This window comes from Enhydra lutris, unplaced genomic scaffold (genome assembly GCF_002288905.1).
Source record: "Enhydra lutris kenyoni isolate GAN:26980312 unplaced genomic scaffold, ASM228890v2 scaffoldscaffold76, whole genome shotgun sequence".
Lineage (NCBI taxonomy): Eukaryota > Metazoa > Chordata > Mammalia > Carnivora > Mustelidae > Enhydra > Enhydra lutris.
Window position 1 is genome coordinate 4,641,042 of NW_019154160.1, and position 18,837 is coordinate 4,659,878.

An 18,837-nucleotide genomic window follows, 5' to 3' on the forward strand; every position below is an offset into this window, starting at 1 on the left:
ATGGGAAATCCTTGAATGAATAAATGAGAAATAACCACCATCATGCCAGTGGCAAATGTTTTGGGGTGCAGGCAGCACCCATCCTTATCTCTACAGCTGCAGGTGAAGCTTTCTGCTGCGGATCATTTCAGTTCCTGGCCGCTTCCCATCGCCCTGCCCCCCAGCTCCCCTTTCCTCAGATCAGCCTCTGCCTTCTGGCTGCACAAGGAGGCCCCAGACACATTACACCGATCTAGATGGATGCTTGAAAGTTCTAAGGCATGAGTCCTTCCAGAATGTGAAAGAGCCTAAGCAAGGGGTGCCCATTCCCCCCAAACCCCCAAACCTCACACGACGTCAGCCTGAGTGATATGGGCCCCCGGGGGGATGACTGTGACACAGCACCAGTGCTTTGCATGGTCACTTCGAGGACGCAGAGATCCAGACGCCCTGAACCCTCCCCGCGGCATGTTAATGAACTGTGGGTGCTGCCTGGGGCCCTCCTTTCTGCAGCTGGCAGAGACCCGATTCCCGCAGCAGCCCCGACCCTGCTGGGCCAGCCCTGGCTTATTTTCCACCACGCTCTGCGCTCCCTGGGTCCCTCTTCCCTCCGCCCAGCGTGGGGCAGAAGCTGCCCCCCAAGTCCTCTCTGGCTTGGGCTTTCTGGAAAGGTTAGGAGACACCAAGGCTCTGGGGAAAGCCGGACGTTCAGGAGACAGGCGTGCCTGAGACTCTCACGACTCAGCCCAGCCTGTGGTGTGTGTTGGGGACGCAGAGCCTCGGGTCCCACCCAGGCCCCAGAGTCCGCGTCTGCATCTTCCCGGTGGCCCGCGAATGCACACTGGACTTCAGGTTAGGGACAGCACAGAATCCCCCTCCCAGCACAAGCTTCAAGAAGGGCCGGGGCCACAGCCAGCAGCATCAGCTCCCGGATTCCCGCTCTCAGCGGGGAGGACGCATCTTCAGTCGGAACTAACCCTGACGGCTTCTCCCGTGGTTCCTGAAGCGACTGCAGACGGACAGCGGTCTGGACGGGCGCGTGCGCTACAGGCGCAGCTCGTCCCTGTACTGGCACAACGGCGCCGGCAGGGAACCCGAGCCACCGTCGCTGCCCTCTATCTGACTCGTGAACCGTGGTCTCGAGGCGGCTCGCGGAGACACACGTGGTCGCGCTGCCCGCAGAGGAAGGGCACGTCGGTGTTCTTCCCCGCACTTTAGAAAGCAGCCGGCAGCGGACGAGCGCGTTTCTCCCGCTGCTGGGGCCGCTGGGGCTCGGGGCGGTTGCTAGGAGTACGGTGTTGCCAACCCACGCACGGCTGCTTTTGTCCTCCAGCCCTTTTATAAATGGGCAGTGGGTCAGCATGTTCCCAGGATACAAAATACGAACATTCTGCAGATTGGGTCACACGCAGGCATCACTTCTGGGGGTCTGTTTCTCTTACACCATTCTTCACTCAGTTCTAAGTCTTCCTGGGGGTGCCAAGCGCCCCTCCCGTAGACACCGGCGTGATTCTGCAGCTCTGATCCCCTCCAGCCTGGGCACAGGTGGGGCCGGCAGGGACGGTGGTCCAGGTTGCTTCCCTGCCCACTGAGGAAGCACATCAGAGCCCGAATCTTTATGACTTTTGTTTGTTACTCATTTGGCAGCAAACCCCAGCCTGAACCGACACGAGGCTGCTTAAGATCCTTGCGTGACGGAAGTTTATGGAAGTGTGACGGGCCCTCAGTTTGCTGCAGGAAGATCCGTGTTGGATGAGCAGATGCGTTCCATGCGGCCCCATGGTACCCGAGATGGAAATCACGTTACCTTTCCAAACTGAGAAATTCGGATCTCTGAAACGTGTACTGAAGGCTTTGGGCTTTAGATAGATGGTGGATTTGAATATCATCCCATGTGATCTTTTTTTTCCAATAGGATTTATTTTTTAGAGCAGTTTTAGGCTCACAACAAAACTGAAGAGAAACTAGAGTTCTCCTATACTAATAGGTGAGATTTTGGGTGTCCTAAAAACCCTCTGTGCTCTACCTATTCATACCCCACGCCTCCTGGCACCACTGACCCTTTAACCGCCTCCCTAGGGAGACATTCTCTTCCAGAAGGTCGTGTAGCTAGAATTCTACAGTGTGCAGTCTTTCCAGATCGCCTTCTCTTAGCAATATGCGTTTAAGATGCCTCCGTATCTTTTCATGGCTTGATGGCTCATTTCTTTTTAGCACCAATGACATTCCACTGCCTGGATGGGCCAGCCTTTGATTTATCCCTCCCCATACTGAAGGACAACTTGGTTGTTTCCAATATTTTTTGGAAATTATGAATAAAAGCTGCTATAAACATCCGTGTGCAGGTTTTTGTGTGGTCACCATTTTGCCGTGATTTTTTTTTTTAAGATTTTATTTATTTATTTGACAGAGAGAGATCACAAGTAGGCAGAGAGAGAGAGGGAGAAGCAGGCTCCCTGCTGAGCAGAGGACCAGATGCAGGGCTCGATCCCAGGACCCTGAGATCATGACCTGAGCCGAAGGCAGAGGCCTCCGCCCATGATTTTTTTTTTTTTTCCTTCAAGATTTTACTTATTGAGGCGCCTGGGTGGCTCAGTTGGTTGAGTGACTGCCTTCAGCTCAGGTCATGATCCTGGAGTCCCAAGATCGAGTCCGGCATCGGGCTCCCAGCTCCATGGGGAGTCTGCTTCTCCCTCTGACCTTCTCCCTTCTCATGCTCTCTTTCAAATAAATAAAATTTTAAAAGAATTTAAAAAAAAAGATTTTATTTATTTATTTGAGAGAGACCAAGAGAGCACCAGCAGGGAGAGGAGTGGAGGGAGAGGGACAAACAGACCCTGCGCAGATCAGGGAGTCTGATGCGGGGCTCGATCCCAGGACCCTGAGGTCATGACCTGAGCCGAAAGCAGCCACTTCACCAACGAGCCACCCAGGTGCCCCCATCATGTGATTTCTTAAAGCTGCAGAATGAGTAGACGTTCAGGGTGCCTCAGGGAGACCCTCAAACACCGTGTGTTTTGAATGTCAGTGACTCCATCACTTCAAAGGAGTGGGGGTCCCGTAGCCCACCTCCCTGCAAGTTACCGCACACTTCTGCTGAGTTACCCGGAAAGTTATCCTCGGAGGCCTGTTTGTAAGCTCTGTTAAGTGGGTAGAGAGCAGCCTGCGGTTTAGGCTAATTTGGTGCCACCCCTGAGGCCATATCCCTCCAAGGACCCTCCTCATGGCCCCTGTGAGAAACCTTCCATTCCGGGAACACACACTGTTCCCAGGCACCCCGAGCTCGGAGGATTGTTCTACCTGCTCCCTTCCTCGCCTTCGTGGCCTCCTGCCCACACCTGTCCACACGGCTAGTCAGCACCCAGCTATACGAGAGCCGCCCTCCTTCCTCTCCACACTCTACCCTCAAGTTCTGGCCTCCCAAGCACCCCCAACTCCAAACTCTCTCAAACCAGAGTCGCCAGGCTCTGGGTCCACCTGTGCTGGGGCCTGGCTGCCGTCCACACGGGGCTCAGTTTCCTTTCTCTCTGAGATCTCGGACACTGCTGCTGCCTGGTGTCCACACTGCACGTTTCTGACCTTGGCCTTGTTCAGCTGTTCAAGGTGGGAGAGTGACTCAGGTCATGGTTACTGCATCACGCTGGAGTCCTTCACAGCCGGAACCCGCCTTGAAGATTAAGAGTGCGTTTTGGCCCCCCATCAGAGAGAGAACCCCAGTGTTCTGAGGTGCAGCGTGAATGTGAGAATGAGGCTGAGTGGAGCACAGAGGCGCGCTGGCAGCCGCGGGAAGGGAGCATGGGGCCTGCCCCCGCTGCTGTGCGACACGACACCCGGAGGCCGGTCAGGGGGGGGTGGGCAGTGCCGGGAATGTGCACAGGTCAGTGCCGGCGTCCCCTTCAGAGCTGCTGACCCTGAGGCAGGAGGAGGAGACGGACAGGGAGAGGCCAGCTTTCTCCCATGGCGGGGAGACTCCATTGGGGCTGCGTGGAGGCGGAGGAGGGGTCTCTCCTGTGGGTCGGGATGCCAGCACCAAGAAGATCAACGGTGCCTTCAGAGAAGAATCACTGCCCCACCACCCCCAAGACCCGGCTTCAGAATCTACCACTCACTCGACGTCTGCATTCCGTCACTGGCCTCAGTCCTGGAACATGAACTTGAGCGGGAAGGTCTCAGCAATCTCCGTGGCAGGTCACATCTGCGTGTCACCGTGCGGCCGGTAGGGCAAGGCCAAGCACCTGAAGTCCTGCGGCCCCGGCGGCCCTGCTTTAGCCCACCAGGAGAGGCCTGAGGACCCAGGGCAGCCTTTCCCACACGCGCTTGGTGGCTGAGCAGCTTGGTTGCCGGCAGCGACGCCCTACAGAAGTCTAGGACGCTGCAGAATCACCGGGACAGATGCCCACCAGGAGCGCGGGCGCGAGTCTGAAGCAGCTCCAGGATCAGCGTCCGTCTCTCGGTCCTCCTGGACACACAGCCAGACCGGTTTCCAGTCTCCACGGGCTGAGCTCTGGCCACGGGAGTGTGCTGGGCTCTCCCACATGGGGCCACCCCCCCACCCCCCGGCGTGGCCCTCCATGTGCTTTTCCTTTCCCGGTTGGCTGCCGCCAAGGGGGAGACCCCATGGTGGCCCCAGAAGGTCGGCCCACATCCGAAGCCCTGGAACCTGGGCCTGGTGCCCGGTGACCTCACTCGGCAAAGAGGCCTTTGCAAACACGATTCAGCTCGGGAGCTCGTGACGAGATCCTCCCGGATTAAGCACGTGGATCCTAAATACAAGGACAGCGTTCTCCTAAGGGAGGAAGGGCAGGCGGCCCCGGGAAGAGGGAGGCAGAGACTGAGTAGTGCTAATGTGAGGGAGGTGGGAGAGGCAAGGACTGTGTCTGACCAGTCCTCAGGGTGCAGGGCCCCGCCGACGCCCACATTCGGACCTCTGCCTTCAGAACTCTGAGAGAACAGAATTCTGTCGTTTTAAGCCACCATATTTGCAGTAATTTGTTAAAACAGCCACAGGGAACCAACACAGGAAGTCACCCTCGGGAAACGTGGAAGCCACAGGAAGGAGGTGGCGGCTGGGAGGCAGCTGGGGTCCCTGAACGATGGCGGGGAACGCCCCACCAACTCGCGCACAGCCTCCGGGCACCACATCACTCAGGCCAGAGAGACGTCCTTGTGCTGAGATGGCTGTTTGGCTCCTATGTCTTAGGGTAAAAACTCATTCTAGTTTTTCCTATAAAAAATGCATTGGTTCGTCCTTAACCTTTGCTCAATTATGATTCTTCAAGGCAAAGCGAACTAACAGAACACACATTGACACAGACGTTCTGGGGAAGCCAGGGATAAGTGTTCTAGAACTTTCTGCTTTTCACTAAAGACTGTTTCTTCAGCCTAGGAACCAGCCTCAGGACCCCAACCGTGTAGCTACACCGAAATGAGCCCGGAACATGTTGTTACCGGACCTAGGCTGAGCCTGGGCCCCAGTCCTGCAGCAGCAGCTTCTCTGTTCCGACGCTCCTATTAAGGAGGGAGAATTACCTAGTGGGGAAGCCTGGACCCTGGGACCAGCTTGGTTGGATTGAAATTCCACTTGTTAGTTATCCTAACTCCTTGTCTTCTGTTTCCTCATCTGCATACGGGGACAGTGGGGGGTTGGAAGGGCTAAATACACTGGATCCTTGTCAACCCTGTTTTGAGACAAACGAGAAAGGCAAGGCAGCCAGGCCGAGGGGACACACCAAGGCTAGCGTTGACCAGCGCTGGGCTGGCGACAGGTGCTCAGCCACGTGGCAAGTGAGCAGACCGTGGGCAGGTGGGCGGATCTGCGCAGCCGCTGGCGCTGGGTCCCGGCTCCCGGAGGGCCGTGCCAGGGGCGGCGGGAAGCTGGCGTTACCCACGAGGGCCTAAGTTTACACGCAGAGGCAAGTGCTGGGCCGGCCACTGTGGTGGCTCACACAGGTCCTGTGGGGCTGCAGGCTTGCCTGCTGGCACAGGGTGGCAGGGCCGCCGCTGGCTCTCCCTCGGCTCCCGCAAATCCTGGGCCGGGGGTGTGTGCAGCTTCCAGAAAGCGCGACTTTTGTAGGCCCCCTTTACGGAACTTGGGGTCTGGGGGCAGCCAGAGACAAACGCGGGTGTGGGCTGATCTCCACTGGCTCCAGGGCAGCCTCGCTCGCTCTCGCTCCCGTCCCCTCCAGCGCACCTTCCTACCGCCCCCGACTGCCCCCCACGGCCTACAGGCCCAGCGCCCGCAGAGGCAACAGCCCGTGTAGACGGCTGAGCCGGTTCCCGCGGTCGTGCGAGCGACCACCCTGACGCTCAGTCCCTTCTGCTCTCACCACCGCGCGGCGGCCCACCAGACCCCGGTCCCATCAGGTGAGAGCCGGCTCCAGCCGGGGCTCTCCAGGCCCCGAAACACAGCGGGAGCTCCTGCCGCCCCTGCCGCTCTTACTGGGGTTCCTCTCGTGCCCCCCTTCTGCTGCTCGGCCTCAGCACGGCGCTGAAAACAAACAGCAGAGTAACTGCTGCCGCCTCCCGGCCCTGCCTCTTCATGGGCTCTTAGCCTCTTCCTTTCTCGGCCGGCAGCGGCCCTTTGAACCAAGGAGACTCTGAGATGCGACGAAACGCACGCTCGCGGGAGGAGCGCGGCGCCTCCGCCGGTGGGTCCAGGGGTCGGCAGCGGCCCACGCCGCGCTCCTCCCTCTTCCCCGCGTCCTGCAGCCTCCCCCTCCCGCCGGGGAGCGCCACCTCACCCGCGCTCACCCACAGCCCAAACCCGAAACCGCAGCGCTCAGGCAGACGCGTCTTTTATTCCGGAAACACGTCTTTCCTCCTGCTTCGCCGGCAGACGGAGGAGTGCGGCTTCCCGCCTCCCTCAGAGCGTGCCCTGCGCGCGGCCCCCCTGCAGGCGGGCGCTCCCCGCGGCGGGTCCCGGGCCAACTTTCCGCCGCTGCGCGGCTCTACCTACTCAAGTCCCGTTTTAGAAATCGGCTCTTCCACGCTAAGATTTACAATAAAAATAAAATAATTTGCTCTGTAAACTATAGTAGAAAGTTTCAAGTGTCTTAAAAACGATCTTCCATACAACGGAAAAAGGCTTCTGTGTTCTGCTCTGGGTGACAGGACACCTGATGTGCGGGGAGCAGCGGCGTCGGGGTGTGGCTGGAGACACGATGCACCACTTCTGGGCCACAGAGACTTGCGGAGGGGCAGAGCCGCTTTCCTCCCCTCAGGCTCCATGGCCTGCTCTCCCCTCCCTGTGGGCTCTTCCAAAATGCTCAGGGCTGTTCTGCCGTTGCCTGGTCCTTGGCGGCAGCGACCAGCTCGGCGAGAGCGGGGAAGCTCTTTATGTCCTTTGTCGCCAGGCCCATCTTTTGAATCTGCAAAGGCCAGGAGAGCGAATGAAGGCCCCTCCGTCTGAATGCGAACAAAAGCCCCTTATGAAAGGACACACAGAACAGCTACCCCCCCAGGAACCCAGAAAAAGGGCGCTCCCCAGTGACTGCCAGAGTATTTCTCCCTCACAGCAAAGGGCTGACTCATCGTCAAGCCTCACTTTTTGGGGCCAAACGCTTGACATCCTCAGAAGCCAGCATGTTCATTTATCTTAGTCCGTCACACCGGGCTCTTACCAGCCTGAGAGCCTCTTTTGTGGACTGCGAAAGAAAATTCACACAAAAAGAATAATAAAGTGAACTATTTCTTAAGTGGAGAGTTTTCAGAAAAGCATTGGCCTGAGCTCTTCATTTCTTCACACACCACCACCAACCTCTCCTCAGAATCTGATGAATTGCGGATGCCGTGGCGGGGCGAACGCCGTGGATTACCGGGCAACCGAGTCGTGGCACACTGTGTTCCCGCTTTTCTGAACGGCAGCTACAAACACCACATGCACACATGCACAGGAAAATCTGGAAAAATCTGCACCAAGTATACAGAATCTGCCGGCATGCTGATGCTCCTCTGGGGACCGGGACCAAGGACTCCCATTTCTTTTTGTCCCCCTGCTGCTAGCCCCCCAGCCCTCCCCTTCTTTCTTTGGCTTCTTTGTTCTTCGCATTGCTGTAACAAATTGTTTTACTTGTAAAAAGACTCTAAGTTTCTCTTTTGAAATAAAAAAACAAGGCAATGGGCTTCTGCCAGAATAGACCTATCTCTAAATTCACCTTAAAGCAGCAAAATTCAGCCTGCAGGAGTCCTCAATGAGCTAGAAAGCCAAGCATCTCCTGATGGAGATTTCAGGATCCCTCCTCTTTTCCTCCAGCACAAGACCTTCCCAGAGGACCTGTGTCATTCCATGAGCCTAAACAGTTTAGAAAGCCAGCTTCTCGAGGATGAGAAGTTTCTCGATCCTTGAGCAAGTCACCTCAGTGTGAACAGAGGCCTTGCACAGAACCTGGATCCGCCCCCTCAGAGACATTAGGTACAGTAATGCTCATCCACCCGCCGTGACCCTAAAGCCTGGGTTCGATGAAAACAGAGAACTCAGCCAGGGACGCAAAGAGGTCAGGCTTAGGCGATTCCTCAAGGGCCACACTGAGAAATCCACAGGCTAATGGTTTTCTCGTTATTCTAACAACCTGACTGCGTCTTGGGCACTTTCCAGAAGGCGGACAAATAGGACACCATCTCCGTCTGTGAGCTCACACTCACACTCATACGCTCACACTCACGAGTGCCCGAGCCGAACAGAGGTGGTGGGACTGCAACCGTCATTTTTAGTATCTGCTGGTGCACATCCTTTTCCTTCAAGTATTTTGGGGCCCTGACCTACTCTTCCAGCCCCAGAGGTGGATACCCCCACCTTCCCCGGGCAGCACGTGTGGGCTCAGGTGAGTCCCCAAGAGACCGAGGGGCCATCATCAGAGGCATCATGCTGACGACAGCTCGGGCCTTACCTGCTCTCCCAAGTATTCCACGTCCAAGGCCAACTGCAGCCGGATTTTGTCATCGTCGCTCATGCCGCCGCCACTGGGACCGACGGGGTTGGCGGGAGTGCTTTTCCTGGCTTGTTTCAGCCTTTTCAGGCTCTCCTCCATTTTCCTCACCGAGCTCAGGACGTCTGACACGGTTTCGTAATACCTGGAGCACAGGACACACTCACTGGTGAGGCCGAGGTGCTCGTGTGTCTCCCCAGACAGGGGAACTGGCTTTGTGGGCCAAAACAAGAGATTTTTAGGATTAAAAATTCATTTCCAATTTTTAAAAAATCTGCCATGGTAGATTTATCAATGTTTCTTATGACTGAAAAAAAAAATAAGTTTTTTTTGTTTTTTGTTTTTTTAAAGATGTTATTTATTTGAAAGAGCGAGAGAGAGTGCACAAAGTGGGAGGCGCAGAGCGAGGGGGAGAAGCAGGCTCCTCGCTCAGCGGGGGGCCGGATGCGGGGCTTGAGCCTGGGGGATCATGACCTGAGCCGAAGGCAAATGCTTAACTGAGCCACCCAGGTGCCCCTAACGGGCGGGTCGTGACTCTCTAACACTGCGTTCCCTCAGACCTGAAGAAATATGTACGTGGACTTGTGTACAGTTTTACCCCCGAACTCTAAGAGGAAACTATGGGCCAAATGGTCTTTCCTACTTGAAGAGTGAGTAGCTGGAGTTCATTCCCCAAGCGCAAGTAACAGATTCATTTACAGTCAGTTCTCGGAACAGTTCATCTTTTAAAGAATGGAAGCATTTCAAATTTTTAAATAAAACAAATTACCTTCACAATAGTCTCAATATAATTTGCAAATTATAAATGAGTTGCTTTTCAAAACTTTGTTTACAAGCTGGTTACTTGGCACTTGGAATGTATTTGCCCACAAAAGCAATATTGTAACTCACTGTTATGTCCTAAATTAACCCACAGATTTCACTTAATTCAGATGAGACTGAAATAAATCAAGCATTAGTGCAAAATAATTAAACAAAACTGAATAATATTCTTTTGACATAAGTCAAGGCTGGCATCGGGGGAGAAGCTGATTAAGGGAGAAATGAGGAGACATTCAACCACAGGGATGCTAAAGACCTCCTTGTATTTTTAAGGACTGCAGGGTTTGAGACACGGAGCATTTCTCCGTTGTAATGACAGTTCCGAATGTCTGTTTTCTCGTCTAGACCGCAGTGGCCTCGCGGGTAGGAGCCTTGGATTATGCGGCGTGATCAGAGCCATTTCAGACACAGCTGAGGAGAGAGAGGATCTTGAAAGGGAAAGTAAGCCTGGACTTGCACAAAGAGGCCCGCATGAGGTGCATCACGGACAGCAAGGCCCGGGAGTGCCCAGGGAGGTGCAGGGCCAGTGTGAGCCCCAGGGAGGCCAGGAAGCAGGCGGCCCGACGCGCTCTGGGTGCAGGGCGAGTGGTGCGAGCGCGGCTGAGCCATCAACACAGACGGAAGGACAGAGCACCCTGGCTCGTCCAGGTACCCGCTGACTGGATGGACTCCCCACCTTGTGCACATGCAACCTGCCAGGGCCTCCGCGGTCTCTGACTCAAGGCTTTTCTAAGAAAGTCTGGAATTGCCTACTCCTCGGGTACTTACTTATGAGTGCTCTCAGAAAGGGCGCCTTCTAGCCACTGCCGGATTATTGCCTGTTTGAGCTTATCCTTGTGCCCGCTCTGAAGCTGGTGAAAGGGCTTCAGAGCACTGTCCACGTACGAGGAGGCTGCTGTTGGCACCTCCTGGAATAACGACGGTGGGGGATACAAAAGTACACGGGAAAAAAAAAAAGAGAGAGTAAGTTACTCAAACTTCACGGAGGTGCTACTGACCTACCAGTTTTGAGACAGGTACAAAGTCTCTCCCTCCCCAGAAGGCACACCAGTGTTGTCTACAGAAAGACACCTGGAGAACAAAGGGGGTCTGGTAAAGCAAGGGAAAAGTCACGTTTCCAGCCAGAGACGGAGAGAGAAAGAGAACATGCACCAGGGCGGATGGGGGTGATGGGGGCCGTGGGGGGCTGTGTCTGAGACCATGCATGTCTAACAAGCTCCCACCAGGTGGCGCTAACGCCGCCTATGGGCAGCCAGAGGAGCATGGATCTAGGGTTCGTAATTTGACTTTCTTCAGTTTTAGCTTCTTCAGCTGCAGACAAGGCCACTGGCATTCACTTTATAGAAGAACAAATGACAGTATCTGACCCACCTGCACCTGGTAAATACATTAATGTATGGAACAGACGGGGAAAGCCGGTAGCTTACTAAAAGGAAATTAATGTATTTGGAACATAAAGTAGGTCTCTCTCCCACTTTGAAGTGGGAGCTTCAAGTCAGACCAGAAAGAGGAAGCCAGGTGAGAAAGTGCGCTTGCTGGAAGCGGCAATCCTAACGCACACCCCAGATTTAAGAAGGAGAAGAAAAAGAACCACAAAGGAGATTCGCCCCAGCTCAGTTCAGCCCTCTCTGCCTCCGGAACACGAGTTGGACAGGAAGGCCAGCACGAATGGGACAGGACCCACGATCAGCATGCGCGGAGGCTGCCCCAGGGACACTCCAAAACAGCACAGCGTCTTAGGAAATCGTCATAGTTCTTGAAAATAATTTTAGCCTAACATCCAACTCTACAATTGTGAAAAAAGAAATTCGATGGAAAATTAAGTGACATGTAGCCAGAAGGAGATGAGAAATGCCTGAAAATAAGAATTCAGGAGGGGAAACTAAGACCACTGGTCCAAAAGAAGTCCCCAAGTCGCCATTCTATAAAACGTGACAACAGGAGAATTCAACTTTGAACACCAGTGTGCGTGCACGCTTTTCCATCTCATAAATGCTTTCCATGTTCTTAACGCAGCTTTTCAAATCTTACCGAGTTAAAGAACCGGAGGAAGCTGGTACTTGCTAGGATAGTATGAAGGGAACAAGATAAATTCAAATTTTTTCAAATATAAGATTCAAAGACCAAAAGAGTACAGGAGTTAAAGATATTTTCTTAAAATGCTTTCTTTTGAAATCTTTATCTTTATCTTTTCTTTTATCTTTATCTTTTCTTTATCTTTCCTTAAGGCCAAAGGCATCCAGAACAAGTCTGTATAGTCTGAGTCCAATTCCCAAAGCAGCTGACCGTAACCATCCACCTGTGTGGTCCCCCTCCAGCAAATAAAGACTCTTTGGATGAGGCTGATTAGGTCTGTCTTGGGCTGTCCTGGGTCTTGCTGAACCACTCCCTCCCTCAGTGTCTTTCCTGCTCTGTATTTCCCCACCTTGGAATTCTTTTCAGTGAGTGCTGCTAACCTTATTGGTTCTTCGGTAAAGCCTGGGGACCTCCAGGGCACTTTTCAGGTAACTGAAACAAGACTCACTTAAGTCTTGGATGATTCTGTTACTCAAGGCAGGCACACAGGCTGACAGAGACGTCTGGGAGTCCTCCAGGGCTGCTGTAGAGACATAAAGATTAAATGTAACCACTTACTCAGGCCCAGATGTGAATCTTAATTTAGACAGTGCCATGGTATTTAGAGAGTATATGACAGTAAATCAAATCAAATCATTAGAATTAAACAAAATATCTCATTTAGAGAAGTTAAAATCACAGAACAGAATATAGAAACAACCAAGGATTTACAACGAGAGAAGAAAATTACCGGTAAATATATCCTACAGTGTCTAAAGTTTTATTTTAAATTATTTCTCATTCAAAGATTTGCTGGGTCTAAAGGTTTATTTTTTTTACCTGAGATAGAAGAAAAATTCTTAAAGCCAATCATTTCAAGTTTTGGCTTGATTGTTTCCAAGAGTTCTGGAAGCTGAAATAAATATGCACTTTATATATTCAGTTACTTTTTAGAAATCAAAGGAAGAGGCAATTCTATTTGCATCTATAAACTCTAAAATATTGTTAATGAACGATGAAACTAAACTCAGGACTTTCTGTCATTTTCGTCAGAAGAAGGGAGAATTCCTAACGCTTTCACAATATAACAGAAGCCAACATCACGTGAAACGGCAGTGCTCGGCTAGCAACAGGCCAGGGACTATGAAAACCATTTCCTATCCTGTGGCTCTCTCCCGTCCCAAAATAAATTTACAATGAAGACCATGTTTTTGCTCAAAACATGTTATTTGTTCGAGCCCCACAACATATTTAAACCGGAGGAAAGCAGATTTATGTACCAGAGCACTCGCACACAAATTCGGCCCACAAAGCCCTCTTAATTAGTGATAAAGGCCCCCGATATGGGGCCCTATCCAGGGGAAACAGAGGCAGAAGTTTTAACAGTTGAGCACTTTCAAAGTACAGCTGACGATCTAAAGTTACCTGGAAATGATGTGGTCAGGTCAAGTGGGGTAGAGACAATTAAGCCCCAACCTGTTAGCAATCATGCCGCACAGCGTGAGCGGAACTAACGGGCCGACGGGAGCAGGCTCGCTCGGGGCTCATGACAGCGCTACGGGAGAGGAAGCGGAGGCCCCAGGTTCACACAGTTTGCGACCAGACTGATGAGCAAGGACGAAGACAGCCCACTGGTGGTGGGGGGAGGGTTTGGAGAGACACCTCAGAGGGCAGATGAACATGTTCTCTCGAGGTGCCCTTGGGCCCCATGATTCTAAGCCCTGTGAGGCCAAATGGCGTCAGGTCTTTGCACACACACTGCTTTCTGTGGCCACACCGAAGCAAGCACCAGGGATTCTTCCGGGACACAGGCCTACCTGCTCCTGAAGCTTGTCCAGGTCTGCGACCACATACACGAGCTGCGTACTGGAAATGGAGACCGTGGGCTTTGTTTCTGAAGGGCCACTTCCTTGGTCTTCACCATTTCCTTGGGTAACTGAAGGGTCTTTGCTACCAGTTACCAAAGGCTTTTTGATATCCTTGGCACTTTCATTAGAGATGGGCCTGAGTAAAAGCTGGAAAACCATTGCAATGATTATTTTTCCACTAGCAACATCTCTGAGCTTTCGTTTTTGTGGGTCAACGACTCACCTAAAGTGACAGCTATCTACGAAGTATTACAAGTTAACCAACGGAAGCACAACAAGGAGAAACAAGGTCAAGCGACAACCCCACGTACATTTAATCTTCCTTAAACCTGTGTCTAATTTTGGTGATAAAAAGTAACTGGCAAAAATAAAATAGGTTCCTAAACAGAATGAAAATTAGTTTCTGGAACATCACAATTAAAAAAAAAAAATCACTGACTCTACTGGGTAAAATCATTTACCTAGTGTGCTTGGTAAATTTATCATTATAATTAGTAAGGATAAAAAAAAATCAAAATCCAACCCTCATTATGCTTCAAATAGTACAAACAAAAGTATTACTCAAATCATGTATTGTTACAAGGGAAAAACCAGAGAGAATTACCCTGGAATCAGGAAAAAAATGCAAAAATGAATGTTCAGGGCAAGATAATTTTATTAGAGACGTCAGAATTACTGGCTGGTCAGAATGCATGCCGCCGCCGACTCAGACCAAACTGAAGCATCTCACGGCCCCCGTGTCCCCAGAACCGACCACACCGTGCTCTTCAGAAACAGCCTGATGGTCTGCTAAGACCCTTCTGAGCAGAGGAAGGCAAAGGGGGAAAAAAAAAAAAAAACTGGCTTCCACTGAGCTCCCGGGATCCGCCAGGTACTTCCATCAACAATTTGTTGGTCAACAAATTATCTCTTTACTCCGCACAACCACATATAGAAGCTGTTTTCCCATTTTACAGATGAAGAATTTGGGACTCCAGAGCTAATCTTCCCAAGGCCATGAAACATAAAAGTGGCAGAACCTCGGTTTGGTTCTGACTGAAGCCTGCGCTCCTTCCGTTAGAACACTCAGCGACATGGTGACGTGCTCATCTCTGATGCCAACTAGGACTTCCTTCCCACAGAGGAGGCTTCTTTGTGTCATCTTTCTAGAGAGCAAACACCCGCTTCCGGCCTCTTTTCATTGTCATCACACACAATGAACCGGCTGCGTGTCTGTCTGTCTCCTGAGACTGTCCAGGAGGCAGGGCCTCTCTCAGACCCAGATGCTGGTGTGGGGCCTGCCTGTGGGCTGAGCTGAATGGATGCTTTACCCACAGAACCTAATAAATCTTCGTGGGCATGTGGCTATTTAATATAGCCAACTACCTGATAAGGAGAAAAGTAGGATATTCTGAAATGAAGGGAAGGTTAATTAATTTCCCTACCTTTTAATCTTGACGATCGTATGATTTTTTTTAAACTTCCAAATACGATTAAAACATGTGTATTTTTATTTCTACTCCTTTTCATTAAAATGAGCATCTCTGTTTTAATCTGGGGGCACCTCAAAGATTCTGGCTTTGAGGAGGGAACATGAGCTCGTCAGTGTGGAGCTTTCCTACCAGACGCCCACAAAGGCCATGGAGCCAAGAGGGAAAGGGAAACACACACTGGCTACGAACTTGAGAAGGGCACCTACTGTCGTCCTCCAGATTAACCTCTGGTGACCACAGGGCCTTGTAACTCTGGTGACCACAGGGCCTTGTGAAACCAGAGTCCCTGACAGCACTGGTTCTGGAGCGGCGGCGTGGCCGGCCCTCACCTCGCGGACGAAGCCCGAGTACCGAGCCAAGAGCTGCAGCGTGAGCCTCCACAGCCGATGCGTCAGCCCCGGGAGGAACATCTTGGCCGACCAGCACCGCTGCAGGCCACTCCACGTCCTGTGAGAAGCCAGGAGGCAAAAGGGACTGCCAGCTGGAGAGGAAACAGACACGTCAAGAATCACCGCCAACTCCAGGCTCAACTCAAACATTCTCAACGTGTAACTCAGGAGTGGGGAAACTGGCCCTAAACCATCCACGTTACCCCATCTTTTGTGGCAATGCGCTCTCTAATTTTACACAGGTCCCCTCCCAGGTGCTGGGGAAACAAACACACAGCATTCAGGAATCATGTTACGAGGCATTTTATACCACCTCAATAAACACAAGCAGGAGGGGCGGTCCTTGCAAGGGTTTTGACTTTGGTGCCGAGTCTGTCCTGTTGCATTTGTCTGCTTCTCCGTTCCCCTCCCTGAACCCACTGCTCATGTACAGAAAGTCAGGGACATATGACCCTGTTCAGCAAAAACAGGTGAAGACCGACTTTGAGGCTAAAATCGCGCGGTCCAGGCTGACCTGGCCACACAGACACGAGGAGTCTCAGCAGGGCAGCCTAGAGACCCACATGGCTACAGAAGTAGCTGGACAGTGTGTGAGTGGCTGCCGGGAGTGACTACAGGACATGGGATTAGCGAGACCACCGAGGAAAGCAAGCACGTCCGGAACCCACCAACCACAGTCACCTGCTCACTATCCCGGAATGGAGGCCGGGGCTCTGGAGGCCTGGGGCGGGAACCCCAGTTGTGAATCATTCCCAGGAGGGAAGGGCCATCCTGATGCTTTACATGGGCTTGGGACTAAAGCAGATGTGAGCCAATTTGCTATACAAAGAGCTGATCACCAGGGGCTAATCCCCTTGCCATGTTATATTCAGAAACAAAAATAACGTCTGCTTCCTGTATCCTTAGAGTGTTTTTTGCTTGTTTATTTTAATTTCACTTTAGGGACACCTGGGTGGCCCAGTCAGTTAAGTCTGCCTTCAGCTCCGGTCATAATCCTGGGGTCCTGGGATCGAGGCCCGAGTCAGGCTCCTTGCTCAGCAAGAAGCCTGCTTCTCCCTCTGCCTGCCTCTCCCCCTGCTTGTGCTCACTCTCTCTTTCTCTAACAAATAAATCTTTAAGAAATAAAATCTTAATTCCAGTGTAGTTAACATACAGTGTTGTACTGGTTTCAGGCGTACAATAGTGACTGAACGATTCTGTACATTCCTCAGTGCTCATCATGTTAAGTGTCCTCTTAATCCCCGTGACCCATTTCCCCCTCCCCTCTGGTGACCACCAGTTTGCTGTCCATGGTTAAGAGCCTGTTTCTTGGTTTGTCTCTTTTGTTCCCTTTGCTCGCTTATTTTGTTCCTTACATTCCACAAGTGAAATCAGATGGTGTGTCTTTCTCTGACTCAGTTCACTTAGCATAATGCACTCTAGGTCCCTCATGTCCTTGCACATGACAAGATTTCCTTCTTCTTTACTGCTGAAACAATATCCCATTCTTTTTACCGAGAATGCTCTATAAACCAAAAAAATTTGATTTCTTTAGCCTCTTTAGAAAAAAAGAGAGACTGAGTTATGTTTTTAAGGTCTAACTACAGCATGACAGGACAAGGTGCAAGTACCCTCGGAATGGGGAGGTCTAGGTGACTGGCTGAGCTTCCCTCACTCAGGGAGCGACATCCTGCCACTGATCACTTTCAGGAAGTTACCTGGGGCGTCCGCCAGCACACCTGTGAGTGCTGCTTCTAAGGATCCTGCGATCTCTCTGAATCTGAGATAAAAACAAGAGCACAGATGAGGGTTAATGCAGCTGCTAGATGCCTCTCTCTGTTCTCCCTCCTTCCCAGGGACCAGCCACTGCCTCCATTGGCTTGTCCCTCGGTCTGATGCTCTTATCAATGTCCAACCAGCCCCAGAATGCCTATTCTCCCAAACGTTTTCTAAACTGAACAAGGAAAACATTTCTCTTAATCGGGCACGATTAGGTAGGGTTTCTCTGTTATTTGCATCTGACTGGAATCATGACTAACCCGTGCTTTTCAAACTAAAACAAACTGCCCGTTAAGCTGCCATCAAGAAGCCATGCCTGCAAAGTCCCACATGCCTTGTGAAACCTGCGTTTCCATCCCCTTGCGGCCACGAGACTGCGGCTATCTTCAATCTGTCTTGATTTGCACCATCACAGCAGAGTACATGTCCTCAAACTAAGGAACGGGGAGGCTGTATTCTGTATCTTTGTTTGCAAGCTTGAGAAAAGCCACTGCAGGTAGCCAGTGAGCACAGCGGCTGGTGGCCCATGCTCTGTGCATTTCCGTGGAGCCCCTCATGCTCCCTGGTGCCCGCCCTGTTGGCACAGCCAGCGGCATCTGCGCCACTGCTTCCGGTCACTTTGCCTGTGTCTCAGCTGGCCCACCATCCATCGTGACCTCCTGTCCCCGATTTCTGTTTTAATAACTGATGAGGGCATGTGTTTAGGACTTTGTGACATGAAAGTGTGTATTTTTTAAACTAGGTGCTCAGGTAACATTCTGTTTCCCGACTACGTAAACTTCCCCCATTATACCCTCCCCAGCACGCTCCTGTCACCGGCCAGTTCCCTTATGGCAATCAATTCTGACACACGCTCAAGATTAATTTACCTAATTGAGCAGTTTGGTTTTTTAAATTATTTTACCTATTTTATTATTTTTTAAATTGTTTTGTTATTCACCATACAGCATGTCCTTGGTTTTTGGTGCAGTGTTCCATGATTCATTGTTTGCATATAATACCCAGTGCTCCATGCAATGCGTTTCCTCCTTAACACCCATCACTGGGCTCACCCATCTCCCCACCCCCCTGAAACCCTCAGTTCCTTTCCCAGAGTTTACAGTCTCTTGTGGTTCATCTCCTCCTGATTCCACACCCCCTTCATTTTTCCCTTCCTTCTCCTAATGTCCTCCATGTTATTCCTTATGCATCACAAGTAAGTGAAACCATATGATAATTCACTCTCTCTGCTTGACTTATTTCACTCAGCACAATCTCCTCCAGTCCCGTCCATGTTGATACAAAAGTTGGGTATTCATCCTCTCTGATGGAGGCATAATACTCCATAGTGTATACGGACCACATCTTCCTCATCCATTCATCTGCTCAAGGGTATCTTGGCTCTTTCCATAGTTTGGCAACTGTGGCCATTGCTGCTATGAACAATGGGGTACATGTGCCCCTTCTTTTCACATTTGTATCTTTGGGGTAAATACCCAGTAGTGTGATTGCTGGGTTGTAGGGTAGCTCTATTTTTAACTTTTTGAGGAACCTCCATGCTTTTTCCAAAGCGCCCATACCAGCTCGTGTT

The 18,837-nt window shown here is 51.6% G+C and overlaps 1 protein-coding gene across 3 annotated transcripts in view; it reads right to left on the bottom strand.

Moving 5' to 3' along the window:
• Positions 1-6,613: 6,613 nt before the first annotated feature.
• Positions 6,614-18,837, bottom strand: part of LOC111160512 (component of oligomeric golgi complex 2) — a 53,438-nt gene continuing 41,214 nt past the window's right edge. For 2 of the 3 annotated variants that reach the window (XM_022523662.1, XM_022523660.1), the window contains 8 exons: positions 17,207-17,268; positions 15,450-15,601; positions 13,598-13,795; positions 12,621-12,693; positions 12,182-12,324; positions 10,494-10,633; positions 8,865-9,048; positions 6,614-7,346 (listed from right to left, as the gene is read on the bottom strand). In XM_022523662.1, coding sequence (XP_022379370.1) covers positions 7,245-7,346; positions 8,865-9,048; positions 10,494-10,633; positions 12,182-12,324; positions 12,621-12,693; positions 13,598-13,795; positions 15,450-15,601; positions 17,207-17,268 — 1,054 coding nt within the window. In that variant the 3' untranslated portion in view covers positions 6,614-7,244. The remainder of the gene's footprint in view (positions 7,347-8,864; positions 9,049-10,493; positions 10,634-12,181; positions 12,325-12,620; positions 12,694-13,597; positions 13,796-15,449; positions 15,602-17,206; positions 17,269-18,837) is intronic. The other variant, XM_022523661.1, reaches the window with a different exon arrangement.